Consider the following 27238-nt stretch of genomic DNA (forward strand, 5'->3'; position numbering starts at 1 on the left):
TGCCACAGCCATGGTGAGTAAAAGTGTAACCACACAAACAGTTGATGAAAATTTTGCTTCAATCAAAGACATCTGTGAAGAACTACTGGTTGGGGTAATGCAAAAACACTCACAGCTATACTGAGGTTCAGCTTTATAGAGGGAACACGTTTGGGGTTGCAGGTTTGGGCTGATGCTAAATGTCGGATATTTAAGGAATGCTGTTCACCTTTGTCGAGCACCAAATCACCTGCGAACCATAGCAATTTTGACATTTGGAGAAACTCTTATATTTGCCCTCATGAGTTTGCAATAGGACGTGCATGGTACAGAATGAAAACCATGGTGGATATAAATTATTCCAGGTGTACCATCTTCTTTTTTCTTTTTGACCGTTCCCCCCCCTCCCAGATCTTTAATAGCATGCGCTTTAAAAGTAAACATGTCATTGGGAAAAAAAGAAACGAAAAGGTTGAATGCCTCAACTCAGTGTTCGCATCGAAATATTGTGTCCCAAACCCATCGCTTTATGTACCCACGTTACCCAATCGCACCCAACTGTCCCTGGACCCTGTGTCCTTTTCTCCGGACAAGGTGAAGAGCTTGCTGTCAAACCTCGAATCAAATTCTGCAACCGGTCCAGACGGCATCAGCCCACGTGTCCTAAAAACCTGCTCCTCTGCTGTTGCTCACCCTCTCTCTGTTCTATTCTCCCTCTCATTTGCTCAAGGTCATCTGCCATCTGCTTGGAAATCAGCAAACATTACTGCCCTGCAGAAAAAGGTGCAAAAACAGATCCCTGCAACTACAGACCAATCAGCCTTCTCCTAATCATCAGCAAAGTTTTGGAATCCATCATCGCTTCAGACATTAAATCCTTCCTCTTCTCCAATGGCCTGATTTCCGATCATCAATTTGGTTTCAAACCAGGTCACTCTACTCTGGATATGCTGCTTCTGCTCTCCCAACAATAGATGGAGGTCCTCAATGCCGGACATTAAATCAGAGCCATACCCCGAGACATATCACGTGCTTTTGACATGGTCTGGCACCCTGCTCTGCTCACCAAACTCTCTTCCTATCTCCACTGCTCACCCTGCTCAACAAACTCTCTTCCTATCTCCAAGGCCATCTCCACTCATGGCTCGCAGACTTCCTCTCCTGTCGCAGTCAATGTGTGGCCCTAAATGGAGTTCTTTCACCCCCTCTTCCTGTCCAGGCTGGAGTTCCTCAAGACAGTATTTTGGCACTGTTCTTTAACTGGGTTTCATCGGTGATCTCTCTGACTCTGGAAAATCCTCTATATCTCTTTGCTGATGACTCCACCCTCTGCAGTACCATCTGTCATCCCTCAGAATGGCAAGCAGCAGCTTCTTCACTCTCTGCAGATCTGGATAAAATCACAAACTAGTCCAACACGTAGAACATGTCTTTCAATCCTGACAAATCTCACACACTCACTATGTCTCTCAGAAAGGACCGGTTGGAACTGCCCCCCCCCCCATCCACTTTCTCCACAATCCTCTGGAAGAATTCCTTTCTTTCAAGCTTTTGGGTCTCACTATCTGCCACAATCTTTCCTGGGAAAGTCACATTTCCAAGCTGGCCTCCAAAGCCAGTCGCCGACTGGGAATCCTCCGTTGTGCCAAGTTCTTCCTCGGCCCACCTGAGCTCCTGACCACATACAAAGCTTTCATCCACAGCCTGATGGAGTACTGCTCTCCCCTCTGGGCTGGTGCTCCTGCCTCCCACCTTTCTCGGCTCCACGCTGTGGAAACCAAGGTATTTTGGATCATTGGCATCTCCCGCAATGAGGCTTAGTCTTTGTGCCTCTCACTCTCTCACCGCAAGGAGCTCGGTGGTCTTTCTGTCTTCTACAGTCTCCTCTCCAGTCTCACCCCCCTGCTGTGTCTGCAATTTGTTCCCACCATATTTCCGCAGGGGGCTCAATGTCTGCCAACAACCCCCTTCTGGTAAAACTACCACAATCATGAATCACTGCTCACCTTCACTCTTTCATTCCTCTTTTTCCCCACCTTTGGAGTAAACTCCCTCACTCTGCACAATCCCATTCTTCCCTCCAGGCCTTCAAAACAGCTGTTCACCACCACCTCTTGTCGTCCCCCATCCAAATCCTCGATCTTTTTTACCCCTGTTAATCCACCACAAACCCACCTCCTTCACATTCCCTGCTTTCCTTCCTGAAAGTCCCTGTTATGTCCATCTTTTATACCCCATGTTCCCTGCCCCTTACCTCTCCCTTCCACAGATCTCCTCTGTTCTCTCTGATCTCTGGGGGGGGGGGGTCTCTGTTCCCCACTGTTTTGTCCTTCCTACTCCCACCCCTCTTATCTCATGCCCCCCTTGCTGTGCGTTGTATGTTAGTTCTCATACGAGTCTCAATAAGGTATACAAAAAAAAAACCTTATGATAAGTACAAATTAAGAAAGCCCCTGATGTGTAATAAATGTTTTGCTTGTGTTTTACAGACATCGACGAGTGTGAGAATGAAACCCTTTGTGGAGAACATCAATATTGCATAAACCTCGAGGGCTCCTTTGAATGCTTTTGTGACCGTGGCTTCCAAAAAACTGCCGATGGAAAGCTGTGTGTTGGTAAGATTGAACATTAAGATATCTTCAAAAGTAATTTGTTGAAAGACTTAATGCCTTGACCTTACCCATTTACACCTATCTTTATACACAAGTTACAATTTCAAAATGGTAACACGACGAATTAGAAAACTTTTGCAATTGTCATGGACAGAAATGACTACTTGATGTTTATTTGTGAATATGATGAAATACGTTTAAAGAAATATGGTATAATTGGGAATATGATGAAATAATTTCAGAATATGATGACATACACAAGAAACTTCATCAAAATCATAAAAATGTCTTGTGTTTGTTGGAAGAATGCTTGGGGAGCTTTGTGGTATGCCCTGTTTATGCTCCAGATGTGGACGAGTGTACGTACTTGGTGGACATTTGTGGAGAAGCTCACTGTGAGAATGTGGAGGGAAGCTTCTTATGCCTGTGCCTAAACAGCAATGAGGAATTTGACATTAGCACAAGCAAATGCATCGCCCGTAGTTTTTCAGGTATTTTGTCAATTAATTGCAACATGTTTCAGAGTAAATCAAAGTTTCGTTGGTAAAAATAACCTTATTATTTTCTAGCTAGTGTTTTCCTGTTTCTTTTGGTCATCTGCTGTTCTTCTTTTCCTCCCTTTACCTCTATCTTACATATTTTTTCCACTCCTTCAACTTCCCTTTTACTTCTTTTGATTTTGCTTTATTCAGCAATTTATTTCCTTTACTACCATGTTTTAGAATTATATTTCTGTATTTCTTTGCAGTAAGTTTTAATGCACTGTAAGAAAATATTTACACTTTAACTTAAATAATTGCATTGCTTTTCAGAAGAGTCTTCACATTTTGGTGATTTCCATGAAACACTCACAGGAGAATTAACAAGGCCTCAAGGTGTGACGAATTAAATAGTAATATGAATGTCTTCAAATTCAAAGCATAAAACTGAAATTTCTCATTTATTGTATGTTGAAGAACGAACGTCATGCATGTTATCACGGTGCTTATTCACGATCCTCCGAGTGCTGCCACAAACTCTCACTCAGCAACTGACCTGTTTTCACACTGCATTTCATTTAAAACAAAGGATTCCCTCACCATTTAATAAAACAGTGTGAAAACAGCAATGAATAGGGACCATAAAGTGACGTCAGTGACATATCATTAGCAATAGATACCTGGCCCGAATGATTGCAGGAGCACAAGTCAATGCATTCATAGTGCCACAAGGAATAAATTTATTTGACCTCCCTGTTTCACCAATTTTGTTCTGCTATATTAAATAGTGAGGTAAATTTTTGTTTGAGGAAATAAGCAGTGATTTCCTCACATATAAAGTTATTTTTAATGATACATCCTCAAGTTTTGTTTTGTTTTGTTTTGTTAAAATTTTAATTGCGTCAGGCCAAGTTGTGGAAGAATCTGCGTGGTATGGAGAATCATCTGACCAGAAGATTCATGCAAGACCTGAGAGACCTGAGGAGGATACCTTTACCAAAACAACAGGTCAGCAACCATCTTGTCCTGCAGCTCAAGCAAAAATATAATTGTTTATCGAATAATTTTAGATCCACAGCATCTGGTTTTATGTTGCTAAATGTCAGTCAAATGCTAAATGTCTAGCCACAGCTGCTTACTTCAGAAAAAAAAATCTCTAAGTTGAATTTGCTGAATTGATGGGCCAAATGTTGTTTGCAAAATTGATGGGTTAAATGTTGTTATTAAATTGTTATTATTATTAAAATAACAACACTATTGTTATTAATCAGTCGGAAGATGTAGATAACAAATCGAAAGATAACGGTAATGCTTCTTGGTTGTGATTGGTGGGCGAAACACAATGGGTTAATGTGGCAGATGACACTTGTGGGTTTCAAATACGATCTGGCCTCACCAATCACAGTTGGTGGTGAATCAGCCAGTATATTAGCCGAAAAGCATTAAAGTCACGAAGTGGATGAAACAGTGATGTGTGGCTCTGATGAGCCCCAACAAAGGTGAAAACAGTCGGTATGTTTGCTTTGCCTTCATCAACCAGTTTGAAACCAGACTCCTATAGAGGACTGGAACCTCCCATGCTCGGGGTTTGTAACTTGAGTCTGAAGGATTAACTTGAGTCCGGGGCGAAAATGACTTTGAGAAGGGCTCGAGACATGATCTTGGGATCCATATAGGGGTTTTTGAGGACGTCGAGTTCAATAGCTTCATTTTCCACACCACCTGAGGTCATCTTCAAGGTCAAAAGGTCATATTTCAAGGTCAAATTACTGAATTTTGGTATTTTTTGCCCGTTTTTGTGTCTAACTCATAAATGGTGAGAGATGGCTGATTGTAATAAGATGCAAGTGAGTAGAGCTGTCAAACTTTGATATTTATTGTCATATATCGTATTACATAAACATTATATGCATGTCACAACACTGTGCCTATTACAACTATGTCTATGTCTATGTCTATGTCTATGTCTATGTCTATGTGTATCACTAGTTGGAGAGCTTTTCTTGCCCCCTGAGGCATCCCAAAGCTTTTTCTTTGTCACTTACATTGAGAACATGCCTGGTGTTGGCGCAGTGGTAAGGGCAGTGGCTTGGGACCCAAGAGGTCCTGAGTTCAAGCCCTGTTGGGACACTGAATTAATATATGTATGTATATATATATATATATATATATATATATATATATATATATATATATATATATATATATATGTATATATATATATATATATATATATATATATATATATATATGTATATATATATATATATATATATATATATATATATATATATATATATATATATATATATATATATATATGTGTGTATATATATATATATATATGTGTGTATATATATATATATATATATATATATATATATATATATATATATATATATATATATATATAAATAAAACCAAGTCGAAAACTCCAGGGGGTTGACTCAGCCTGCCATCCTTCCGAGGTCGGCGAAATGAGCACCAGTTGTACTGGGCCCGGTGTATGCCCCAGTTAGAATAGGTGTACCATATCCCTGTGTGTCGTAAGAGGCGACCAGGGTTGCGTCAGGAAGGGCATCCGGTGTAAAAACCTATGCCAAATCATTATGCAGACAACAAAACGAATTTCCATACCGGATCGGTCAAGGCCCGGGTTGCCGGCGACCGCCGCCGGTGCCGGTGGTCAGCAGGGTGCCAGTGGAGGTTGTGCTGCTGCTGGGCGGGGGAGGAGAAGGAGACGGGGAAGGCGAGTCCGGAGGCAGTGGGAGAGGGGGAAGGGTAGAAGTGTGGAGGTGAGAGTTGGAACTCTGAATGTTGGGACGATGACTGGCAAAGGGCGAGAGTTGGCTGATATGATGGAGAGAAGAAAGGTGGACATACTGTGTGTACAAGAGACCAAGTGGATGGGGAGTAAGGCGAGGAGCATTGGAGGTCGTTTCAAACTGTTCTACCATGGTGTGGATGGGAGGAGAAATGGTGTCGGGATAATCCTGAAGGAAGATCATGTCAAGAGGGTATTGGAGGTGAGGAGGGTGTCTGACCGAGTGATGAGTGCACAGATGCCAACCCTCCCGATTTCATCGGGAGGCTTCCGAAAATTCACCCAAACTCCCGCCCTTACGATCACTATCCTTATCCTCCCGAAATTTTGATATTTTTGCACTGTTCACTAATCAGAATGTACTAGTATGAGAATTGAATGAAAAGCATCGTCTGCTACGTATAGCATGTGGTAACTCCATAACGTTCGCTGCTACCAAATTGTACGTAAAAAATTGCAAATTCAAATGAGGAGCAGCGAAACATTGGGTCTGGATCTCGCTTATGCGATCATGCACTGAGATTTAGTGCATGCGGTATGTGTGCAATACAGTGCATGCGTTATGTATGCACAGTGTATATGTATGCGATACGCTCACTGCATGCAGCTGGGCGCCGTACCAGCCCGGCGGTCGCGACCACCGTGCGGTGTTTAACAGCCGCTAGAGTTCTACGAGTCGCGCTGCAGCTGTGGAACATCGACTTCGATGTTGATTACGAAATGGCAGAAAAGAAGCTTACGAAGACCAAGAAATGGTCTCAGAAGTACAAGACCGAATACAGTCTCCAATACCCGTGTATTCGAAAGTCTGAAAGAGGAATTCATCATGCGTATTGTACAGTATGCAGCGTTGATATTTCAGTTGAGCACGGAGGTCGCGATGATATTCGGAAGCACGTTGGAAGCAAACGGCACACAGACATTGCAAAGGAGAGATCTTCGAGCACGAGTACCGGTACACTTCTGAATTATTTCACCAAACAAGGGACAAGCGAGGAAGAGGATGTTACCCGAGCGGAACTTCTCTTTAGTGGATTGATTGTGGAACATAACTTGCCCATATCAGTCTCAGATCATGCTGGACCTCTATTTCAAAAGATGTTTCCAGATTCAAAAGTTGCTTCAAAGTATGGATGTGCAAGAACAAAAACTTCAGCAATAATTGGTGAGTTGTCAAATGTTACTGCTTCATCTATTGCCGATATTGCTAGACTAGCTCCATTTAGCCTAGCTACAGACGGTAGCAATGACAGTGGTGAGGCCCAGCTATATCCTGTCCTGATTTCGTACTATGACAACAGTGCTGGGATTGTGAAACAAGGTTTGCTAAGTTTGCCTGCGTGCAAACAAGATTCCACTGGAGAAAACATTTTCAAACTGCTTGATCATGAGTTCAGTGACAGAAAATTCCGTGGGGAAATTGTGTTTCCTTTTGTGCTGATAATGCCTCTGTCATGGTGGGCAAGCACAAAGGAGTCGCTGCTTATATCCACAAACAAAATCCAGAGTGCTACATCATGGGATGCCCTTGCCATATGATGCACAATACGGCCAAGAAGGCGGCTCAGGCCTTACCCATTGAATTAGATGACTTTCTCATCGATATTTACTACTACTTGGACAAAAGTAGTAAACGCGTCAAAGGAGTGAAAGCACTGCAAGAACTCTGTGATGCCCCGACACACAAGATTCTGAAGCATGTCGCAACAAGGTGGCTGTCCCTTGGTCAGTGCCTAGACAGGCTGATTGAACAGTGGGAGCCACTTCGCCTCTTCTTCAAAGAAGAAGTACGAAGAAAAATGCAACCAACTGAAGCCAAGACTCTAACAACGAGCAAGAAGGACGGCACTGTATCTACTGCCAGTACTGGCACTGCAGGATCAAGCACTAGTGGAGCAGCATTCACCACTACCACTGCAGTATCTGCTGCGAAGAAGACAGCAGGGACAGCACCAAAACCAATGCTGAGAGCAGGTAGCATCACCGGCCCTTCATCACGTTCATCTACAAAGCAGATCCCTTCAGAGTCGAGAAAGACTGTGATAGTCCCATCTACAGGCAAAGAAGGACCCAAGTTAAGTTCTGCTTTTGCCAAATCACTTGATAGAAGCTCAGCAAAACCTTCGAATCAGAGGTCTTCTTCCTTGGCTGCACCTACCTCAAGCTCTCTCCTCAAACGTAAAATTGGATCTGGTACTACGAGTCTGACCTCTTCTGCTGGCAGTAAACGCAAGTGTGATCGCCCTGCGGCGAAGTGTACTACGAGTTCTACAACTAAAAGCGCATCTTCCTCAAACACTGTGCAGGAATCTAGAGAAAAACGTGTCAACAGGATGTTCTTGTCTCCACAAACAAAACTCTATTGTTTCTTCCTTCGATATGCTAACAAGCTTTTTGAGAAGGGGAATCTTCTGCTCCAAAGAGACGAACCCTATATTCATCTCCTGCACGGAGAATTGAATGGTCTCCTGAAAGATATCTTCGTACGGTTTTTGAAACCATCGGTGTCATCGGTTGCTCTGGTAAATGTACCCTTCTCTGACAGAAATCATCAGAAGAATGATGAGGACCTCATGATTGGGAACGATGCCAAACTGTATATAAGGGAACAAAGGAGTCTCAAGAAATCCACCTTCACTCTGAGTGAGTCAGACATCCAAGGTTTCTTCAGTGCAGTTCGCTCATATTATGTGAAAGCCTGCAATTACATCTTCAAAACCTGGCCGCTAGATGATGAATTAGCCAAGCATGCTCAGGTGCTGGATGTTAAGCTACACCAAGAAGTGGGGTTTGACTGTGTGGAGTTTTTCATCAAGAAATTCCCCTGTCTGTTCAGTGGCGGTGATAGTGACATAGACAGTCTTGAGAGTGAATTCGCTCACTACCAGGCAGACGCCTCCATAGCTACAATTGCTACTGAGACAGTGAGAGTGGATGAGCAGTGGCATCGGATTTCACAGCTCACAGATCCCTGCACTGGTGCCAAGAAGTATCCTAATTTGAGCAAAGTGATGAAGGGAATCTAAGTCATTCCTCATTCGAACGCATCATGTGAGCGGGCACTCAGTCTTGTACGGAAGAATCATACTGAATTTCGTCCCAATTTGAGTGTCAAAACCCTGGAAGCTCTCTTAATTGAAAAACTAGCTCATAGCACCCCTTGCTACCAGAGAGAATACAGCAAAGACATAATCAGAAGGGCTAAAAGAGCCACACAGCTGTCACTCAGCAAAGCTGCCATGGAAAAAGCAAGCAGCAGTAGTACCAGCCAGTAAGGTAAGAAAAATATTGCTTCTTTTGTGCTTTTTGTTAATCTTTGATTGTCCCCTAACTTACTAATATTTACATACATGTAACATTAAAAAGTGCACAATTTTCCCCTTTTTTGTTCAAAAAGTGGGAATTCTTAACATGTTAAATGCTCCAAAATAGGGCTCAGAGGGCACTAGAGAGCGTCTAGAACCCCAGAGCTTCCAGGGCCCTAAGGCGGGCCCTGGACCCCGCCACAAGGGTCGAGCGCTCCGCGCTCGAGATGTGCGCTTAGCGCACATTATTTGGTGTCGGTTGCAAATCCTCCCTAATTCTGATTTCCAAAAGTTGGCATCTCTGTGAGTGTGAAGTTGGAAATTAAAGGAGTGATGATGAATGTCATCAGTGCATATGCCCCACATATGGGGTGTGAGATGGAATATAAAGAAGATTTCTGGAGTGAGTTAGATGAAGTGGTGGAGAGTGTATCCCAGGATGAAAGAGTGGTGATTGGAGCAGATTTCAATGGACATGTTGGGGAAGGGAATAAAGAGGATGAGGAGGTGATGGGGAGGTACGGTCTCAACAAGAGAAATGTAGAAGGGCAAATGGTGGTAAAGTTTGCAAAAAGAATGGAAATGGCAGTGGTAAACACGTATTTCAAGAAGAAGGAGGAACACAGGGTGACATACAAGAGTGGAGGAAAGTGCACACAGGTGGATTACATCTTAAGTAGGAGATGCAACCTGAAAGAGATTAGTGACTGTAAGGTTGTGGCAGGGGAGAGTGTAGCTCAACAGCATCGATTGGTGGTCTGTAGGATGACTTTAGAGGTGAGGTTGAGGAAGAGAGTGAGGGCTGAACCAACGACCAGATGGTGGAAGCTGAAGGAGGAAGACTGTTGCGTGAAATTTAGGGAGGAGGTGAGACATGCGTTGGATGGTGGTAAAGATGGGTGGGATGATTGGGCAACGACAGCAGAAGTTGTGAGGGAGATAGCTAGGAAGGTACTTGGTGTGACATCTGGACAGAGGAAGGAAGATAAGGAGACTTGGTGGTGGAACGAGGAAGTACAGGAAAGTATAAGGAAGAAGGGGTTGGCGAAAAAGAAGTGGGATAGTCAGAGAGATGAAGAAAGTAGGCAGGAGTACAAGGAGTGGCGTCGAAAAGCAAAAAGAGAGGTGGCTAAGGCCAAGGAAAAGGCATATGACGAGCTGTATGAGAAGTTGGATACAAAAGAAGGGGAAAAGGATTTATACCGATTGGCAAGACAGAGGGACTGAGCTGGGAAGGATGTGCTGCAGGTTAGGGTGATAAAGGACGCAAATGGGAATGTGCTGACGAGCGAGGAGAGTGTGTTGAGAAGGTGGATGGAGTACTTTGAGGAGCTGATGAATGAAGAAAATGAGAGAGAGAAGGTTGGAAGAGGTGGAGATAGTGAATCTGGAAGTGGGGTGGATCACTAAGGATGAAGTGAGGACTGCTATGAAGAATATGAAAAGTGGAAAGGCAGTTGGCCCAGATGGTATACCAGTGGAGGCATGGAAGTGCTTAGGAGAGATGGCAGTGGGGTTGTTAACCAGATTGTTTAATAAAGTCTTGGAAAGTGAGAGGATGCCGGAGGAGTGGATATTAAGTGTACTGGTTCCGATTTTCAAGAATAAGGGTGATGTGCAGAGCTGTGGAAATTACAGAGGGATAAAGTTGTTAAGCCACACCATGAAGTTGTGGGAAAGAGTAGTGGAAGCTCGGTTGAGAGGAGAGGTGACGATCTGTGAGCAGCAATATGGGTTTATGCCAGGAAAGAGCACCACTGATGCGATGTTTGCTTTGAGAATGTTGATGGAGAAGTATAGGGAAGGCCAGAAAGAGCTACATTGTGTGTTTGTGGATTTAGAGAAAGCTTATGATAGGGTGCCAAGAGAGGAGTTGTGGTATTGTATGAGGAAGTTGGGAGTGGTGAAGTATGTGAGGATCGTGCAGGATATGTATGAGGACAGTGTGACAGCGGTGAGGTGTGCGGTAAGAATGACGGACCGGTTTAAGGTTAAAGTGGGATTGCACCAAGGATTGACTCTGAGCCCTTTCCTGTTTGCAATGGTGATGGACAGGTTGACGGATGAGATCAGACTGGAGTCTCCATGGACTATGATGTTCGCGGATGACATCATGATCTGTAGGGAGAGTAGGGAGCAGGCTGAATCGAGCCTTGAGAGGTGGAGGTACGCACTGGAGAGAAGGGGAATGTTAGTCAGTAGGAGTAAGACGGAGTACATGTGCGTAAATGAGAGGGGGGGTGGTGGTATGGTGCAGTTGCAAGGAGTTGAGGTGGGGAAGGTGGATTGGTTTAAATACTTGGGATCAACTGTCCAAAGTAACGGAGAGTGTGGGAGAGAAGTGAAAAAGAGAGTGCAGGCAGGATGGAGTGGGTGGAGAAGAGTTGTAGGAGTGATTTGTGACAGAAGGGTAGCTGCAAGAGTGAAGGGGAAAGTATACAAGACGGTAGTGAGACCAGCTATGTTGTATAGTTTGGAGGCGGTGGCGCTAACAAAAAGACAGGAAGCAGAGCTGGAGGTGGCAGAGTTAAAGATGCTGCAATTCTCGTTGGGAGTGACGAGGATGGATAGGATAAGAAATGAGTATATTAGAGGGACAGTGCAGGTAGGACGGTTTGGAGACAAAGTGAGAGAGGCGAGATTGAGATGGTTTGGACATGTGCACAGGAGGGAAGCGGAGTATATCGGGAGAAGGATGTTGAAGATGGAGCCGCCAGGCAGGAGGAGAAGAGGAAGGCCAAAGAAGAGGTTCATGGATGCGGTGAGGGCGGACATGCGGGTGGTTGGAGTGTCAATGGAAGATGTGGAGGATAGAGCGAAATGGAGATGGTTGGTCCGCTGTGGCGACCCCTAACGGGAGCAAGCCGGAAGAGGAAGAAGAAGATTGAGAACATGAGCTTTCAATAGAATGTTAGCTAAAGTAGTACATGCAGCATTACTACTAGCTAAAGGTGCATCTACAGATGATAACAGCTCAGCAAAATGAAATTGGCAACGCATTTTAGTCTTGTCATACAAATTAAAGGCATTATGTACAAAAAAGACGGTTGACATAGTCGGCACACTCAATCCACCTCTATTCAAATTATCTAGAAACTCAGATGACACCTCGTTACCATCTTCATCAATGATCTCCTCCATACTAGTGCTATCGCCATATTTATGAACAAGGTGTCCGGCCAAATAAACTACTTTGTGCTTAAGGGCATCATCAGACCCCAAGAGATCCTTAGTGTCTTGAGGAGTTATGTCGTCAATGAGTTCACTTCGCTCATCTGGATTTATGGAAGTTGTACAGTTCTTGTCGCAATCAATCACACGAGAACTAGATTCGGGCATAATGTCATGCTTAACGAGTGTTTGCAAATTTACAATTTTAGCTGCAGCCATAATGTCAACTACATCAATGTACAAGTTTCCACCGCTTCTTTGCCTGGCTTGGCTGGAAAACTTTTCCAAGGCTTCATCTGCAAATATAGCAGGAAGAACGTAGTCAGTCTTTCTCTGCCAGAAGATGCAGCTGCGACAGAAGGAAGGTGAAATGAGGAAGCTCGTGTGCCTCAGTCATCCAACAGAGCTGGCTTATTACAAGCTGAAGAATTTCCTTGCTTGTGCATTCATAGATGTTTACCTGCTCAGTTATGGATCTAATCTGGGACCATTTTGAGAGCAGGCTGTTCTTCTGCAAAGGAAAAAGTCGTTTGGGCACCTCAATGCCATCTTTCTCAACTTTATTCAAGAATAGAAATCCAAAAGGTGAGTGAACTTGTTGGAAATGAAAGAACTGCTTGACAGTTTGTCCAGTAGCATCAGTTATTGATAGGTAAAGGTTTCCTGGTCTTTTATGACGATAAAGCCAGGAAAATAGGAGCTGATTTTAGCACAGAAGTGGTCGAAATCTTGGATATTGTCTGCATCCTCATCAGCTGCCTGCATCTTCTTAGCTCTTGATTCTGATGTCGAATATGATGTTGGGTGTGGGGATGAGGTCACCTGCTTCAAAGCTGATTTCGGTACTCCAGGAAATATTGATGGGGGTTCTTTGGGTCGTTTTCCATCCCTTGAATTTCCATCCATTCATCACAATTGAAATGTCTCACAAATATATATATATATATATATATATATATATATATATATATATATATATATATATATATATATATATATATATATATATATATATATATATATATATATATATATCCTTTAAGCACCTCAAGCTTTCTTTCTCATTTGGCATTGCCAATATCCATCTCTCCCTCTCCTCACCATCCTTTGGGAAGGATATGACCTTTACATAAGGCGTCCCATCATAGTTTCCTCTACAACCAAAGCAGCTGCAACGACATGGCATATTGTATCACCAAAGCAGGAAACAACACAAAGATCCCGTGAGATCACCAGCTGGACAGTTTCTGAAAGAGAAACAAACAAAACATACATTAGTTAATGATGATATAAATCAGCAAGTAGGTGCAGTAGGTGCACAATGTCATGTTTTGTCATAGACTTTACAAAAGTTTTCCTCCATGAGTTAGACACAAAAACGGGCAAAAAATACCAAAATTCAGTAATTTGTCCTTGAAATATGACCTTTTGACCTTGAAGATGACCTCAGGTGGTGTTGAAAATGACACTATTGAACTCGCTGTACTCAAAAACCCCAATATGGATCCCGAGATCGTGTCTCGAGCCCTTCTATAAGTAATTTTAGCCCCGGACTCAAGTTAATCCTTCAGACTCAAGTTACAAACCCCGTGATCGTGAGGTTCCAGTCCTTCTCTTTCGGAGTCTATGTTTGAAACAGTTAGCCATGGCCTTCGTCGTGAGGGCTTTAACAGGCACAACCTCCTCAGGACTTGATTCTGATTCCTCTCTGATGCTCTCCTCCTCCAGAGCCAGAAGTTCTTCATTGCTCAGCCCCTCCCTGTGTGAGAGAAGCAAATCCTCAACATCATCTTCATCGACCTCCTAAAATCCCACTTGCAAGGCCATGTCCACAATCTGTTGCCTTGCTTCGCTGACTTCAGCCTCCGTGAAACCTCTGAAATCAATCACTGCCTCAGACCAAAGTTTATGGCGATGAAGATGATGGAGATGAAAGTGCGGCTGTGCATGCAGTTCTAATAAAGTCCAGTTTCATCGAGGTTAAACACCTGGGTTGGTGTGTAACCTCCATCCACAATCACTGATTTGAAGACAGCTGGAAATCGTTCGGCAGCAGCATAATCTGCAGCAGCAGCTTCCCCAGTCAACTTGAGATCATGGAGTGCAAAAGACACTGGATCATTGGTATCTTTTGTTACATTGCCATGGAAACTCCTCGCCTTCTCTTGAATGTCCATTCCAGACAAGGACATGTTCTGTTGGTTCTGATACTCTATCCACGTGGACAGCATTTTCTCAATAGCATCAGGCTGAGATCTCGCAGTTATGGTAACACTGAGATTCGTCATTGTCTGAGCACTTTTACGGATTGTATCACAATTGTCATAAATGGTTCTGTCTGTGATGGAAAATAACTCAATTTCCAGATGATCGATCGATCAGCATACCAAAGGAGAATCTTTAATTTCGTATATATGTAGGAAGAACATTCAATGATTCACTGAAACATTCAAATGAACACCACTGAAGCAGAAGCCCGAAGTAATCCCTCTTATACACAATTGACATCCAAAAAATGGGAGGGTGAGACATTTGGCAATTCAACCATGGGATGAGCTGATAAGCACTAGGCATAATTTCTCAGAACTGCAATACGTGGCCACTTTGGGTGGAAGGGAGAGAATGACACAATCATGGCAAAAGTTTGCAGTGTTAACAACCAGATCACCCTGTTTCTATGCAGCGAGCAAGACCTTTTTTCATAGTAAGATATTCCTCTTATCAATATGTAGGTCAAAAGACTTTTGGGAAAAGGGAAACATTACTGACAGCCAATTCGACTATAGTACAAAAATTAAATTTATAAAGTACCAGCAACAATTTCAACAAATTAATATAATTGAGAATACATGAATATAAATATTTTTCTTCCGCATCCCCCCTCCCCTTTTTTCCCCCCTGTCAGGAAAAAATTGAATAATCATATTACTCATGATCACCATTCCCTGTTTAGTTCCTCAAGGAGAAAAGATCTCCCTTACACAAGTTCACCCACAATAATCGCAGCAAGCACTCCATAGATGAAGAATGCTGGATGACGGTCATTTCAATAGTGTCCCAGCCAGGTTAGTGAGTGCGTTTCCATTTAATTAATGGCTTGTTCATCAGCAGGTGTCACAAATTGAAAAGACCTGCTACCCGAGGCCAGAAGACAAGCGGGTCAGGGTGCAGATAGAGCAGCACCCAACGGGAAACACTGTTTAGGGCTTTAGGCACTCCTTGAACTGCAGAGAAGGTAGATATTGGCAGGTACGAGCTTGGGCTCGATATTTGGTTGCAGATGATACTGGGTTGAAGGAGATGAAGAGGACTCGAGATATGACACAGAGATCCCAGCCCCAGCAGAGTTTGTGGCCTCGTAGCAGCAGTACATGCAATCAGGTTTGATTCACCAAGCGAGCTATGCATGTTGGAGGTAGCTGCAATGGCTCCACGAGCCCCACTCACACAATTGAACACACGTTGCAGATGACTCACCATATGGGCCTTGAGGGCCTTCGTTGCGCATTGTATGACCACGGCAAGTTCACAATGTGTCTGCAGAGCAGCGATTTGCGAGTGTAGTCGGGGTCGTTCCCCTTGGCAGGCATCATGCAATGGTGACATTAAGTCTTTGCCTTGCTGGGGTTTGACTTGGCCAACCTTCTCTTCAGTGGGTATTCTTCTTCTTTTTCTTTCTAACATGTTCATCTTATCTCCTCACGAAATGGGTCATGTCATGATCATGTGTTGAATGCCCAATCACCCAAACCTGGGTTCTCCTCATCTTCCATTCTTTTGGTGGAAGTTGTTCAAAACCTTCATTAGAGGAAATCGTACACTGCATAGTTCAACTGCTCTCAACACTCCGAAACAAACAAAATCAAGGATAATCAATAATTATCAATTCAATTAATCAGGAAAACATAGTGGGCTCATGTATTTCAATGACTCACAAAGGTTCTTGTGGAAGCATTGAACGTACATTACGTGTTGTATCAAAATTTTACCTTTCCTTTCCTCTTTTTTTTCTCTCACCCCTAAATATATGACCGTTTTTACAGCCATTTTTCCCTGCTGTGCAGGGGTTGGGCTTTTTCTTGAGGCAATGTTTTTTTATGGCCAGATGCCCTTCCTGACGCCAACCCTGGTCGCCTCTTACGACTCACAGGGATATGATACACCTATTCTAACCGGGGCATACACTGGGACCAGTACACTGGTACTCATTTCGCCGACCTCAGAAGGATGACAAGCTGAGTCAACCCCCTGGTGTTAATTCAGCAGCCAACAGGGCTTGAACTCAGGACCCTGGGATCCCAAGCCACCACCCTAACCACTAAGCCAACACCGGGCTCTCTCACCCCTAAATGACATGCTAAAATATAAAGAAATCTCAGTTGTATGTCGACTCAAAAACAATAATCTCATTTGCTATTTCCATGTGGAAAGGGCAGCAGTATTTATCAGGGTTCCAATTTGCAATCCACAATTTTGTCCACCATCCTCCAAAGATCCCTTCCAGACTCCAGTCAAGAAAAATATTCCATCTTCTGTGCAATATTTTTGAAGGTCAGCATCTCCTTCTTTAATTTTCAATGTATTCTAATTTGTCTGAGCTAAAAGTACAACACTCAAACCCAAGAGGACAGACTCCCCCCTTTTGGAGCAAGTACCAAATCTAAAGCGATTCGATTTTGCAGTTACCATTTCAACATTTGCAATCATTTTAACATTCATATCTGCTAAACAATCCAGTTTCGTTCACAAGCAGTTCCAGAGCAACTGCCATTATTTATTTATTTATTTATTTCCAGCTAACATCAATTCCATACTGAGGAAAGATGGTCAAGTCATTGTTAGAAATACCTCAACTTACTTAAGTAAACATACAAGAAGTACCACTTAATCAAAAATCACCCACCTGTCCAATTAATCAGGAACCAAATAAAATGGGTATTATTTTACTGCTGTTTGTGGCGTCATTGCACGATTTTCAATAATATAATTCTTACATTCTGACCTACTTACCATTCATTTCACATGTTAATTCCTTCTGTACAAGACATGATTCTTGTTTATCTTTTTTGGGGGGTTTGTCTTTCCACAAAATATGGAGGCATTTTACTTAAATTACAGTTCGGCCAGTACCAGCTACTAATCAGTGAAAGCAATACAATTACAATGCATGGTGCAATTGCTAATTCTGTGAATTGATTTCATAAATGCTGTTGGTCTTGCCATTCTTTCAGCCATTCTTCATTATGGTTATGTAAATACCATGCTGATTTCCCTCATATGTTGATTTTCCCTTCCAGTTAACTTATGATCCCTAATATATAATAATATATAAAAAAATCAATTCCCGATTCAGTCAAGTACTCTTCGGGAGACTTTGATAAATGCAAACAACCTCAGTGGTATAGTTCGCTGGAGCTATCTTTTTACTTTTTTGAAATGATGTTTTTCTCAACCGCTGTCACAACGGGAACCCAACGGGTTCACGGGTCGTTTAATGAACACTGAAAATCTTGTGTCTCCAGTGTTCTCAATGAGTTCTTTTTTATGAGCTGAGTCTGAAAATAATCAACTAAGTTACCGTACACAACTTCCATTAGTTAACAACTGTTCCCCATGTTTATGGAATATGACAACAAACCCGGTGCGTGCAAACATTATCACGAGTATCACTTGTTGGTCCGATTGACCATAAGAGTATCCCCATCACGACCATACAGGTCAAAGCACACTGGTAATTCAAAGCCAGGTTGCAGATTATTACATTAATTAACAGGAGTAACGAGGGTAATTAAACAAAAGTAGCATGGCTATAATTTTCATCGCAAGGCGATCCTTTGGGAGTCTTTCTCGGGACTTTCAGCTCTGCGAACTCCCCCAGAGTGAGAGTGGAGTCCACGCCGCTCGGCCTTGACATTTTACAGCAGTGCGAGTTGCTCTCGGAAAAAGGGAAACATTACTGACAGCCAATTCCACTACAGTACAAAAATTAAACTTATAAAGTACCAGCAACAATTCAACAAGTTAATATAATTGAGAATACATGAATATAATTATTTTTCTTCCACAGTTCTCACTGTAGAATCACGAAATCCCATCTCTCTGAATATCAATGCTGCGCTCACCTTTATCAATCCGATCTAAAACTTTTAATTTAACCTCCAATGAATGAGACTTTCTTGACTTATTCACTTGATCAATGTCTCCAATGCCACTTGTTTCACGCTTTGCAGCCATCGTTTTGGCCACTGTGAGTGATGGAGCACAAACGACTGACTCAGAATGACAGAGCACGAACGACTCGCTCAGAAAGACGGTGCATGAATGACTCGCTCAGAAAGTCGGAGCACAAATGACTTGCTCAGAAAGACGGAGCATGGACAACTCACTCAGAATGACGTCGTATGGAAAAACTGTTTGTTGTGAGTGAATGATTTGCTCAGAATTATGTAGCATTGTTGTTGTTGTTGAATTAAATCCGTGTTGGAGTAAAAATGCATGATCAAAGCACGTTATGCGAGGGTCACCTGTAAGTAAAAGGAGCTCAGTCTCGGCGTGCCTGCATGTGTGCATCCTGCATGTTAGTCGAGTCAAAATATGATCCCTATCACCTAACCCCAAATAAATCGCAACAAAAAGTTTTATTGTTAACCTCCGCCATCTTCGAAGATGGATGGGGGTTACTGTTTTCACCCCTTTCTGTTTGTTTGTTTGTTTGTGAACAGTATTATGGAAAAACTCCTTGACGGATTTTGACGAAACTTGGTGGGGGGGGGGGTTAGGTATGGTCCAAGGATCATGCCATTAAATTTTGGACTTGGTCCCCCCCAAAAAAAAAATTGTTAGAGAAATTTTTTTTTGCATTTCTACATGTTTTAAGTGATTTCCACCCCCCCAAAAAAAAAAATTTAGAGAATTTTTTTTTTTTTTTTGCATTTCTACATGTTTTAAATGATTTCCAACCCCCCCCCCCCCAAAAAAAAATTGTTACCCCCTCAAAAAAAAGAATTTTTTTTTTGCATTTCTACATGTTTTGTGATTTACAACCCCCCAAAAAAATTGTTACCCCCCCCAAAAAAAAAAAAAATTGTTCGAGAAAATTTTTTTTTTGCATTTCTACATGTTTTAAGTGATTTCTACCCCCCACACCAAAAAAAATATTTGTTAGAGAAAATTTTTTTTTTGCGTTTCTACATATTTTAAGTGATTTCCAACCTCCCACCCCCCCCCAAAAAAAAAATAAATTAGAGAAAAAAAATTTTTGCAACTTTTTTTTCAACAAAATTTCGATTTCTTTTTTTGCATTTCTAGATGTTTTAAGTGATTTCCAACCCCCCCCCACCCAAAAAAGAATGTTGGAGAAAAGAACTATAACTCTGTCAGCACTGTTGACATCATATTTAATGAATAAGATATAAGGTTCACTTGAGTGACCCAGCAGTATTGGCGGCGGAGGTTTTGCACTCTCCCAAGTGCTCCCCCTCTAGTTTTAAATGTTTTAATAGGTCATGCTGCATGCCAGAAAAAAAGTCTCGGGTAATTTGACCCCGGTAAAGGGGTTAATTTGCATATTTTCAAGATGGCCACCAATGAAAATTTCAATGTACTACAAACTTTTTTATGGTTGATTTTAGACCCTATAAATGTATAAGTAACATATAGGAACATGGGGTTTCTGAATCAAATGAACATAGTTTCTCCCGCCTATGACGTACTATGACGTAACTATGACGTTTATGACGTCATAGTGAAAACCGAAAGCCAACCCCCGTTCTTAGGATGAAAGAGCACAGACAAAAAGCCCCACCAAGAAGATCACAAGGTGATTATGAATAACTGCTGTTTAGGCCTCCCATCTGCACTTGTGCTGCCATCTGTGACTTTCAACTAAAACAATAGAATTTCTGGAACTGCTGATATTCACCTTTTCAATGTCCTTCAAAAGCATTGTCATGATGATAATGAATTAGAACCTAGCAAGACTACAAAGACCAGGTCGGGATTAACACAGAACATGTATAATTTCAACATGTAGATCATGTGGAAGTAATTGGAAACCACATGTGGCCACACCCTTGAGCAGAAGTATATATGGGCAGCCAATTGTAGAAAAATTCACCACATGTTTTTAAAATGAGTGCACCATTGGGGGAGGGGGTCATCCATTTGGAGACAAGCAATCCGGCAGTATATAGCAAGTACCAGGAAGGCTACCATGTGGTTCGCCGGAGTGATCAGTTCTGGGCTGGACTTGGGTCCGATCTTGTTATCGAACAGACACTTATGCGATCACTCAAGTCGACTGGTGGATTGACCAGGGGCAGTGGCATGACGGAGGAGCAACGTGCCCTGTGGACACTGTCGCCCCCCGTATGTTCGGAATATAATGTAGCCATGCAAGAATTCAATGATTGCACTTACACGTCGAGTGAACAGCACAAGGAGGCCACCAAGTCCAGGATGGAGAGTGACCAGTCAGATCTAGCAAAAATCCAAGAAAAACTTCAGTCATGCAATCCGTTCTCTGATGATCCAGCCTTGAGAAATGTTGTCACTGGTGTTGTAGCCAAGGATGAAGTGAATGTCGACAACTTGCAGGTAGTGGGGAAAGAAGTTGCTGAAAAGCTGACTGAACAACCAGTTTTCACCTACACATGCAAAAGGAAGGACAAAGCGAAAACTCTGGGAGATTCATCTGCTGTCCAGGTTACTGGCGACCGAACTATAGACCCTGCTCTTCTGTTTCAGAGGCTACTTGTCATTTCTCGGGCAGGGAACCTCTCATTGGAGGACGTTCTTGAATATGAATTGTCTCCATTTCCCCCAGCTCTCTTTGAGGTGAAGCACATATTCAGGAAAGCGGACAAGCCACAGCTTGCGAGAGCAATAGATGAATATGCAAAAGGTTTGTCTACCGAGGATGAGTCGGACGATGTACCCAAGACGGACCACTATGTGTTGGATGGTGGCTCACTGATGCATCGCGTTAAGTGGACGAAAGGGAACACATATGGATCTATAGCTAATGGCTATGCTGACTTCGTACTCCGCAATTACGGGAAAGCTACTGTTGTCTTCGATGGTTATTCGGATGAACCATCTATCAAGGACAGCACACACCAGCGTCGTCAAAAGAAACATCATCCCAAAGTCAACTTCATAGAAGACACCATGTTCATGGGGAAAAAAGATGAGTTATTATCGCATGGTTCCAACAAGCAGGAACTGATAAACATCATTAGCCAAAGGCTAAAGGAAAAGGGGTGTACTGTGATAAACGCAACAGGTGATGCAGACTACGACATCGTGCCAGCAGCAGTCTGAACTTCCCAGCTGCAGTCAACAACACTGATAGGTGAAGATACGGACTTACTTATTCTTCTGCTTCACCATTTTGCTGAAGGTGGCAACCAGGACTTGTACTTCCGATCTGACAAGACACAGGACCAAAGCAGAGTGTATCACATAAACAGACTGAAGAGCCTCTTAGGATCCCAGGCATCTACCATGATGCTGTTTGTACATGCCTTTACTGGATGTGATACGACCGCGCATATTTGGGGTTGGCAAGAAATCTCTCTTCCAGAAAGTCATGAAAGGTGATGCTGGTTTGAGGTCATGTGCCCAAGCATTTGCTACACTAGGTCAAAGCACAGATGCAGTTGTAGAGATTGGATACAAGGCAATGGTCCAGGTGTTTGGTGGAAAGGGAACAGATATTATCACTTCATTGCGCCACAGCATCTTGACAAAGAAAGTGGTATCGGCTGTGTCGTTTGTTACTCCAGAGCGTCTGCCGCCAAATGAAGCGGCTACAAAGCACCATTCACTCCGCACGTATTTCCAGTTCATGACATGGATGGGAGAAGAGTCAGATTTGGAAGCAACAGACTGGGGGTGGAAAACAGAGGAGAATCAGTTCATCCCAGTAATGAATGAATGAAATGAATGCCGCACCAGACTCTTTGCTTAAGTGGACGAAAGGGAACACATATGGATCTATAGCTAATGGCTATGCTGATGATGCTGGCTGGGATGGCGATGATGCTGCGAGAGGGGGGAGGATGGAAGTTCACTGCAACTGCACCACTGGGTGCAGTACTCAACGTTGCACATGCAGAACCTACGGTCTACCATGCATATCAGCTTGTGGACAGTGCCAAGTGCAGTCATGTAGCAACCCTTTCAATCAAATGTTGGGGGGATGAGAATAATGACAATGCTGAGATGATCTCGGGTGACAATGAGTGTGGCTTATGGTAAGGCTGTGTGGCATACATACATATTTCCTTTGGATTGATGATGATGTCCCATCTATGTAATTACAGGAAAGGGACAGCTTAACTAGTTCAAGGAGTAAAATGAGAGCATCACATGTCATTACATATTATAAAACAACAGATTTTCTATGGCATACTCATTTATCTTTTAAATATGACATCAATATGTCATAATTATGTCATAGTACGTCATAGGTAGATGGAACTATGTTTATTTGATTCAGAAACCCCATGTTCCTATCTGTTGCCAATACATTTACAGGGTCTAAAATCAACCATAAAAAAGTTTGTAGTACATTGAAATTTTCATTGGTGGCCATCTTGAAAATATGCAAATTAACCCCTTTACCGGAGTCAGATTACCCGAGACTTTTTTTCTGCAATTCACCATGACCTATTAAAACATTTAAAACAATAAAACGTTTTGTTGCAATTTTTTGGAGGTTCAACCGTATATTGACTCGACTATGTGTCAACATGGGTGCTTCAAGTAAATATAAAGCATGCTAACATTGAAATAAAATAAACCAATGTCATCCACAGGGTGACCCGTATCTTGCCAAAAGGTGACCACGTGTGACTTCTTTAAGGTCACACTGAGGTGAACAGAGCTGCTATCCACCAGGAGCGACTCCTTGAGGAATATCTGCCTACGAGAGATTCCGATGAGAATCGTTCTACAGAGTAACCATGAAAAATATGTGTTTGCCTCATAACGACACCAAATCACGTCATAATGTCTCAAGCTTGACATATCTTGAAAGCACTCATCGAGGTGTTCAATTTGAGGTACTACACGCTATGGTTCCTAAAACTTGAAAATTTGACCTTGGGGTCAAATATGTTTGACCTCAGGCGCTAACCATGAAGGTCAAGGCCAATCGCCACCAAATATTAATCAGCTGAGCGCCAGACCATATACTACATTCCCATAAAGTTTGGAGACGATTCGATTAAAATTACTCAAAAATAAGGGTTTCGTCGACTCCCGTGATTTGCGACAAAGTGACCTTGACCTTTGACCTTGACCTTCAAATTTTTATGCGCTGAAGGGGACCTCTATAGGCCTCTGATATGCGAAGTTACAAAAATTTCCAATGATAACTGTGCTCTGCAGAGTGATTTATACGTGATTACAGACAAAAAAAAACATATGAAGGTCAAGGCCAATCGCCACCAAAAATTAATCAGCTGAGCGCCAGACCATGTACTATACTCCCATGAAGTTTGGAGACTATCCGATTAAAATTACTCAAAAAATAAGGGTTTCATCGACTCCCCTGATTTGCGACAAAGTGACCTTGACCTTTGACCTTGACCTTCAAAATTTTATGCGCTGAAAGGGACCTCTATAGGCCTCTGATATGCGAAGTTACAAAAATTTCCAATGATAACTGTGCTCTGCAGAATTTTTTTATACGTGATTACAGACAAAAAAAAAAACAAAAAAAAAACATACAAGCTGACTAACATATCTTGCAAAAACTTTGTTTTGGCAAGATAATAAACATGTACATAATGCAAATACGGTATAAAATAAACAAAAAGTCAAGACTTTTACGTTTTTAATTTATTACTAAACGGCGAGATGGGTGAGGATATACATAATACGTACTCTGCCGGAAATAGAAAACACAAGACTTAACTCGGGATGGCGATGATGCTGCTAGAGGGGGGAGGATGGAAGTTAGAAAGATGTGGATGTTGAACTTGTGATGGCTGTTGAATCATCAGTAGCATGACAAAGTTGCCTGCTGCATTGCCACAGAGGAGAAGGGTAAGATGATCTTTAACCACCTTGGGCTGGAGCAAATCTTTCCTGCTTGGACAGGAAGGTAAGAGATGGCATCCTCTTCCAGAATAATCCCGTCTCTTCAGCGTGAAAAACCTGCTCTGGCATAAATCCCTTCACCTCGATTCGTTCCATGAGCTGCGGTGGGTTGTTTTTCACAGCTTCATGGTCTGCCATGGTTGAACTGGAGCCTTCGGCGCCAGGTGCCTCATGGAAATGTTGGTAAATCTGCAATTATTTCTCCCATATCACCAGTCCACTCATAGGGGTAAATCGAAAATGGTTTCTCCCATACACTAGTCCACTCAAAAGGGTAAATCCACAACGTCTTCTCCTGTACACCGGTCCACTCAAAGTCCAAGTAAATCCACAATGGTTTCTCCCATACATCAGTACACTTAAAGGCATTGGGGGGGGGGGGGTTGGTCCTCATTTTGAGGACCATTTCTGATTGGTCCTCGATCCAAATATTAAGTGTTTTTCTGTCCTTTCAATAAGAGGATCACGGGACTGGAATGAGATGTTTGCACTTTGCGGAGCGGGAACACTTTCACGGATATTTGACTCATTTTTACCGCACAGTCAATTCATTGATCCCATAATGGTGGCCCACAGATGCGACACTTTGGCTTTTTGCCAACCTATCCAACAACTTGATTATTATTTTTTTTTTTTTTTTTTGCACAATGTCATAAACTTTCGCTGCCTTTTGGCACAACTAATTTTGTCCATCATTTTACTTTTTGGTGCCATTATTAACTGCTGTGTGTCGACTAGATGTAGTAGATCTAGTATTACGGGATCACCAGATGTCATTTCCTGTTCAATGACAATTCATTATTAAACTTAGCTTTGCCCGTATGTTGGTCTAATTACGACAATTAACGATGCACGAGAAACAAGAAAAGGCTCGTAATGGGAGGTAATTGTACATGCGCACGCAAATTATGACTCATCTCATTTCAAAAACCAGGATTGGCCAAAATGAAATACCACAATAACTAAACTGGAACACAATAGGTTGCCTACGATTGGCAAAATCCATGATATTAGAACCCACGGTATTTTGAGGGTTTACTGTATATATTTAGGTATATATATGTATATATATATATATACATATACACACACACATATACAGATGCATATACATATCTATCCATCCATCCATTGGGACCACACTCTGTGCAGAGCGTTGGTGCTGCCAAAGCGGTATCATTGGCAATTCGGCACGATCCTTGTCAGGTCGCCACTCTGACACAGGATACTCGAATGGCTATATACATATACATGACTAATATTAAGGGGGGGAGTAAGAAGGAAGGGAGAGGAGGGGAGGGTAGGGTGAGAGGAGGGAGAGTAGGGTGAGAGGATGGAGAGGGTAGGGAGGGGGAGCAAGGATAGGTGTGGAAAGGGAAGGCAGCATGAGGGGAGTGCAGTGCAAGGGAGGGCAGTGTGAGGGGAGGGACCGTCCGGACATAACCACCATCCGGGCACATCTGGAGATGACCAACATCAGGATGATGGGTATATTAAAGGGGGTGGAGAGAGAAAGAGAGGGGAGAGAGAGAGGTGGAGGAGCGAGGTAGTATGGAGACTGAGGTGGGTGGGGGTATGAGGAGGGGTGGGGTAATAACGAGGGGTTGGGGAAGGGAAGGCAGTGTGAGGGGAGGAACTGTCAGGACATCACCACTGTTTTGACATGTCTGGAGATAACGACCATCTGGAAATAGCCAGCATCCAGATATGTATGTAGATAACCACTGTCCAGACATGTGCGGTGATGACCACCGTCCGGATATGTATGGAGATAACCCCCATCCGGGCATAGCCACCATCCAGATATGTTCGGAGACAGACAGATGGACGGACGGGCGGACAGACAGGACAGACAGACAGACGGACAGACGGAGGTGTGGGAGGATGCTGCACTGTATTAGGAGGGGGTGGAGCGAGGATGTGATATATATATATATATATATATATATATATATATATATATATATATATATATATATATGTATATATGTATATATGTATATATGTATATATGTATATATGTATATATGTATATATGTATATATGTATAGAGAGAGAGAGAGAGAGAGAGAGAGAGAGAGAGAGAGAGAGAGAGAGAGAGAGAGAGAGAGAGAGAGAGAGCGAGAGAGAGCGAGAGAGAGCGAGAGAGAGCGAGAGAGAGTGAGAAAGAACGAGAGAGAGATAGAGATATATAGAGATATATAGAGATATACAGAGATATATAGAGATATATAGAGATATATAGAGATATATAGAGCTATACAGAGATATATAGAGATATATAGAGATATATAGAGATATATAGAGATATATAGAGATATATAGAGATATATAGAGATATATAGAGATATATAGAGATATATAGAGATATATAGAGATATATAGAGATATATAGAGATATATAGAGATATATAGAGATATATAGAGATATATAGAGATATATAGAGATATATAGAGAGATAGATATAGAGAGATAGATATAGAGAGATAGATATAGAGAGATAGATATAGAGAGATAGATATAGAGAGATAGATATAGAGGGATACATATAGAGAGATAGATATAGAGAGATAGATATAGAGAGATAGATATAGAGAGATAGATATAGAGAGATAGATATAGAGAGATATAGAGAGATATAGAGAGATATAGAGATATGTGTAGTGTGGGTAGTGGAGTTAGCAGAGAATATGTTATGCTTTATGAACAACACACACACACACACACACACACACACACACACACACACACACACACAC

The 27238-nt window shown here is 42.4% G+C and overlaps 1 protein-coding gene across 4 annotated transcripts in view; it reads left to right on the forward strand.

Annotated features, from left to right (window-relative positions):
* The window catches only part of LOC147032174 (latent-transforming growth factor beta-binding protein 1-like), a 293202-nt gene that overhangs the window by 187587 nt on the left and 78377 nt on the right, over nt 1-27238 (forward strand). For 3 of the 4 annotated variants that reach the window (XM_085869540.1, XM_085869541.1, XM_085869538.1), the window contains 4 exons: nt 2469-2594; nt 2939-3082; nt 3404-3466; nt 3977-4078. In XM_085869540.1, coding sequence (XP_085725666.1) covers nt 2469-2594; nt 2939-3082; nt 3404-3466; nt 3977-4078 — 435 coding nt within the window. The remainder of the gene's footprint in view (nt 1-2468; nt 2595-2938; nt 3083-3403; nt 3467-3976; nt 4079-27238) is intronic. The other variant, XM_085869539.1, reaches the window with a different exon arrangement.

The sequence above is a fragment of the Eptatretus burgeri genome, chromosome 2 (genome assembly GCF_056783735.1).
Source record: "Eptatretus burgeri isolate ZD-2024b chromosome 2, Ebu_testis_v1, whole genome shotgun sequence".
Lineage (NCBI taxonomy): Eukaryota > Metazoa > Chordata > Myxini > Myxiniformes > Myxinidae > Eptatretus > Eptatretus burgeri.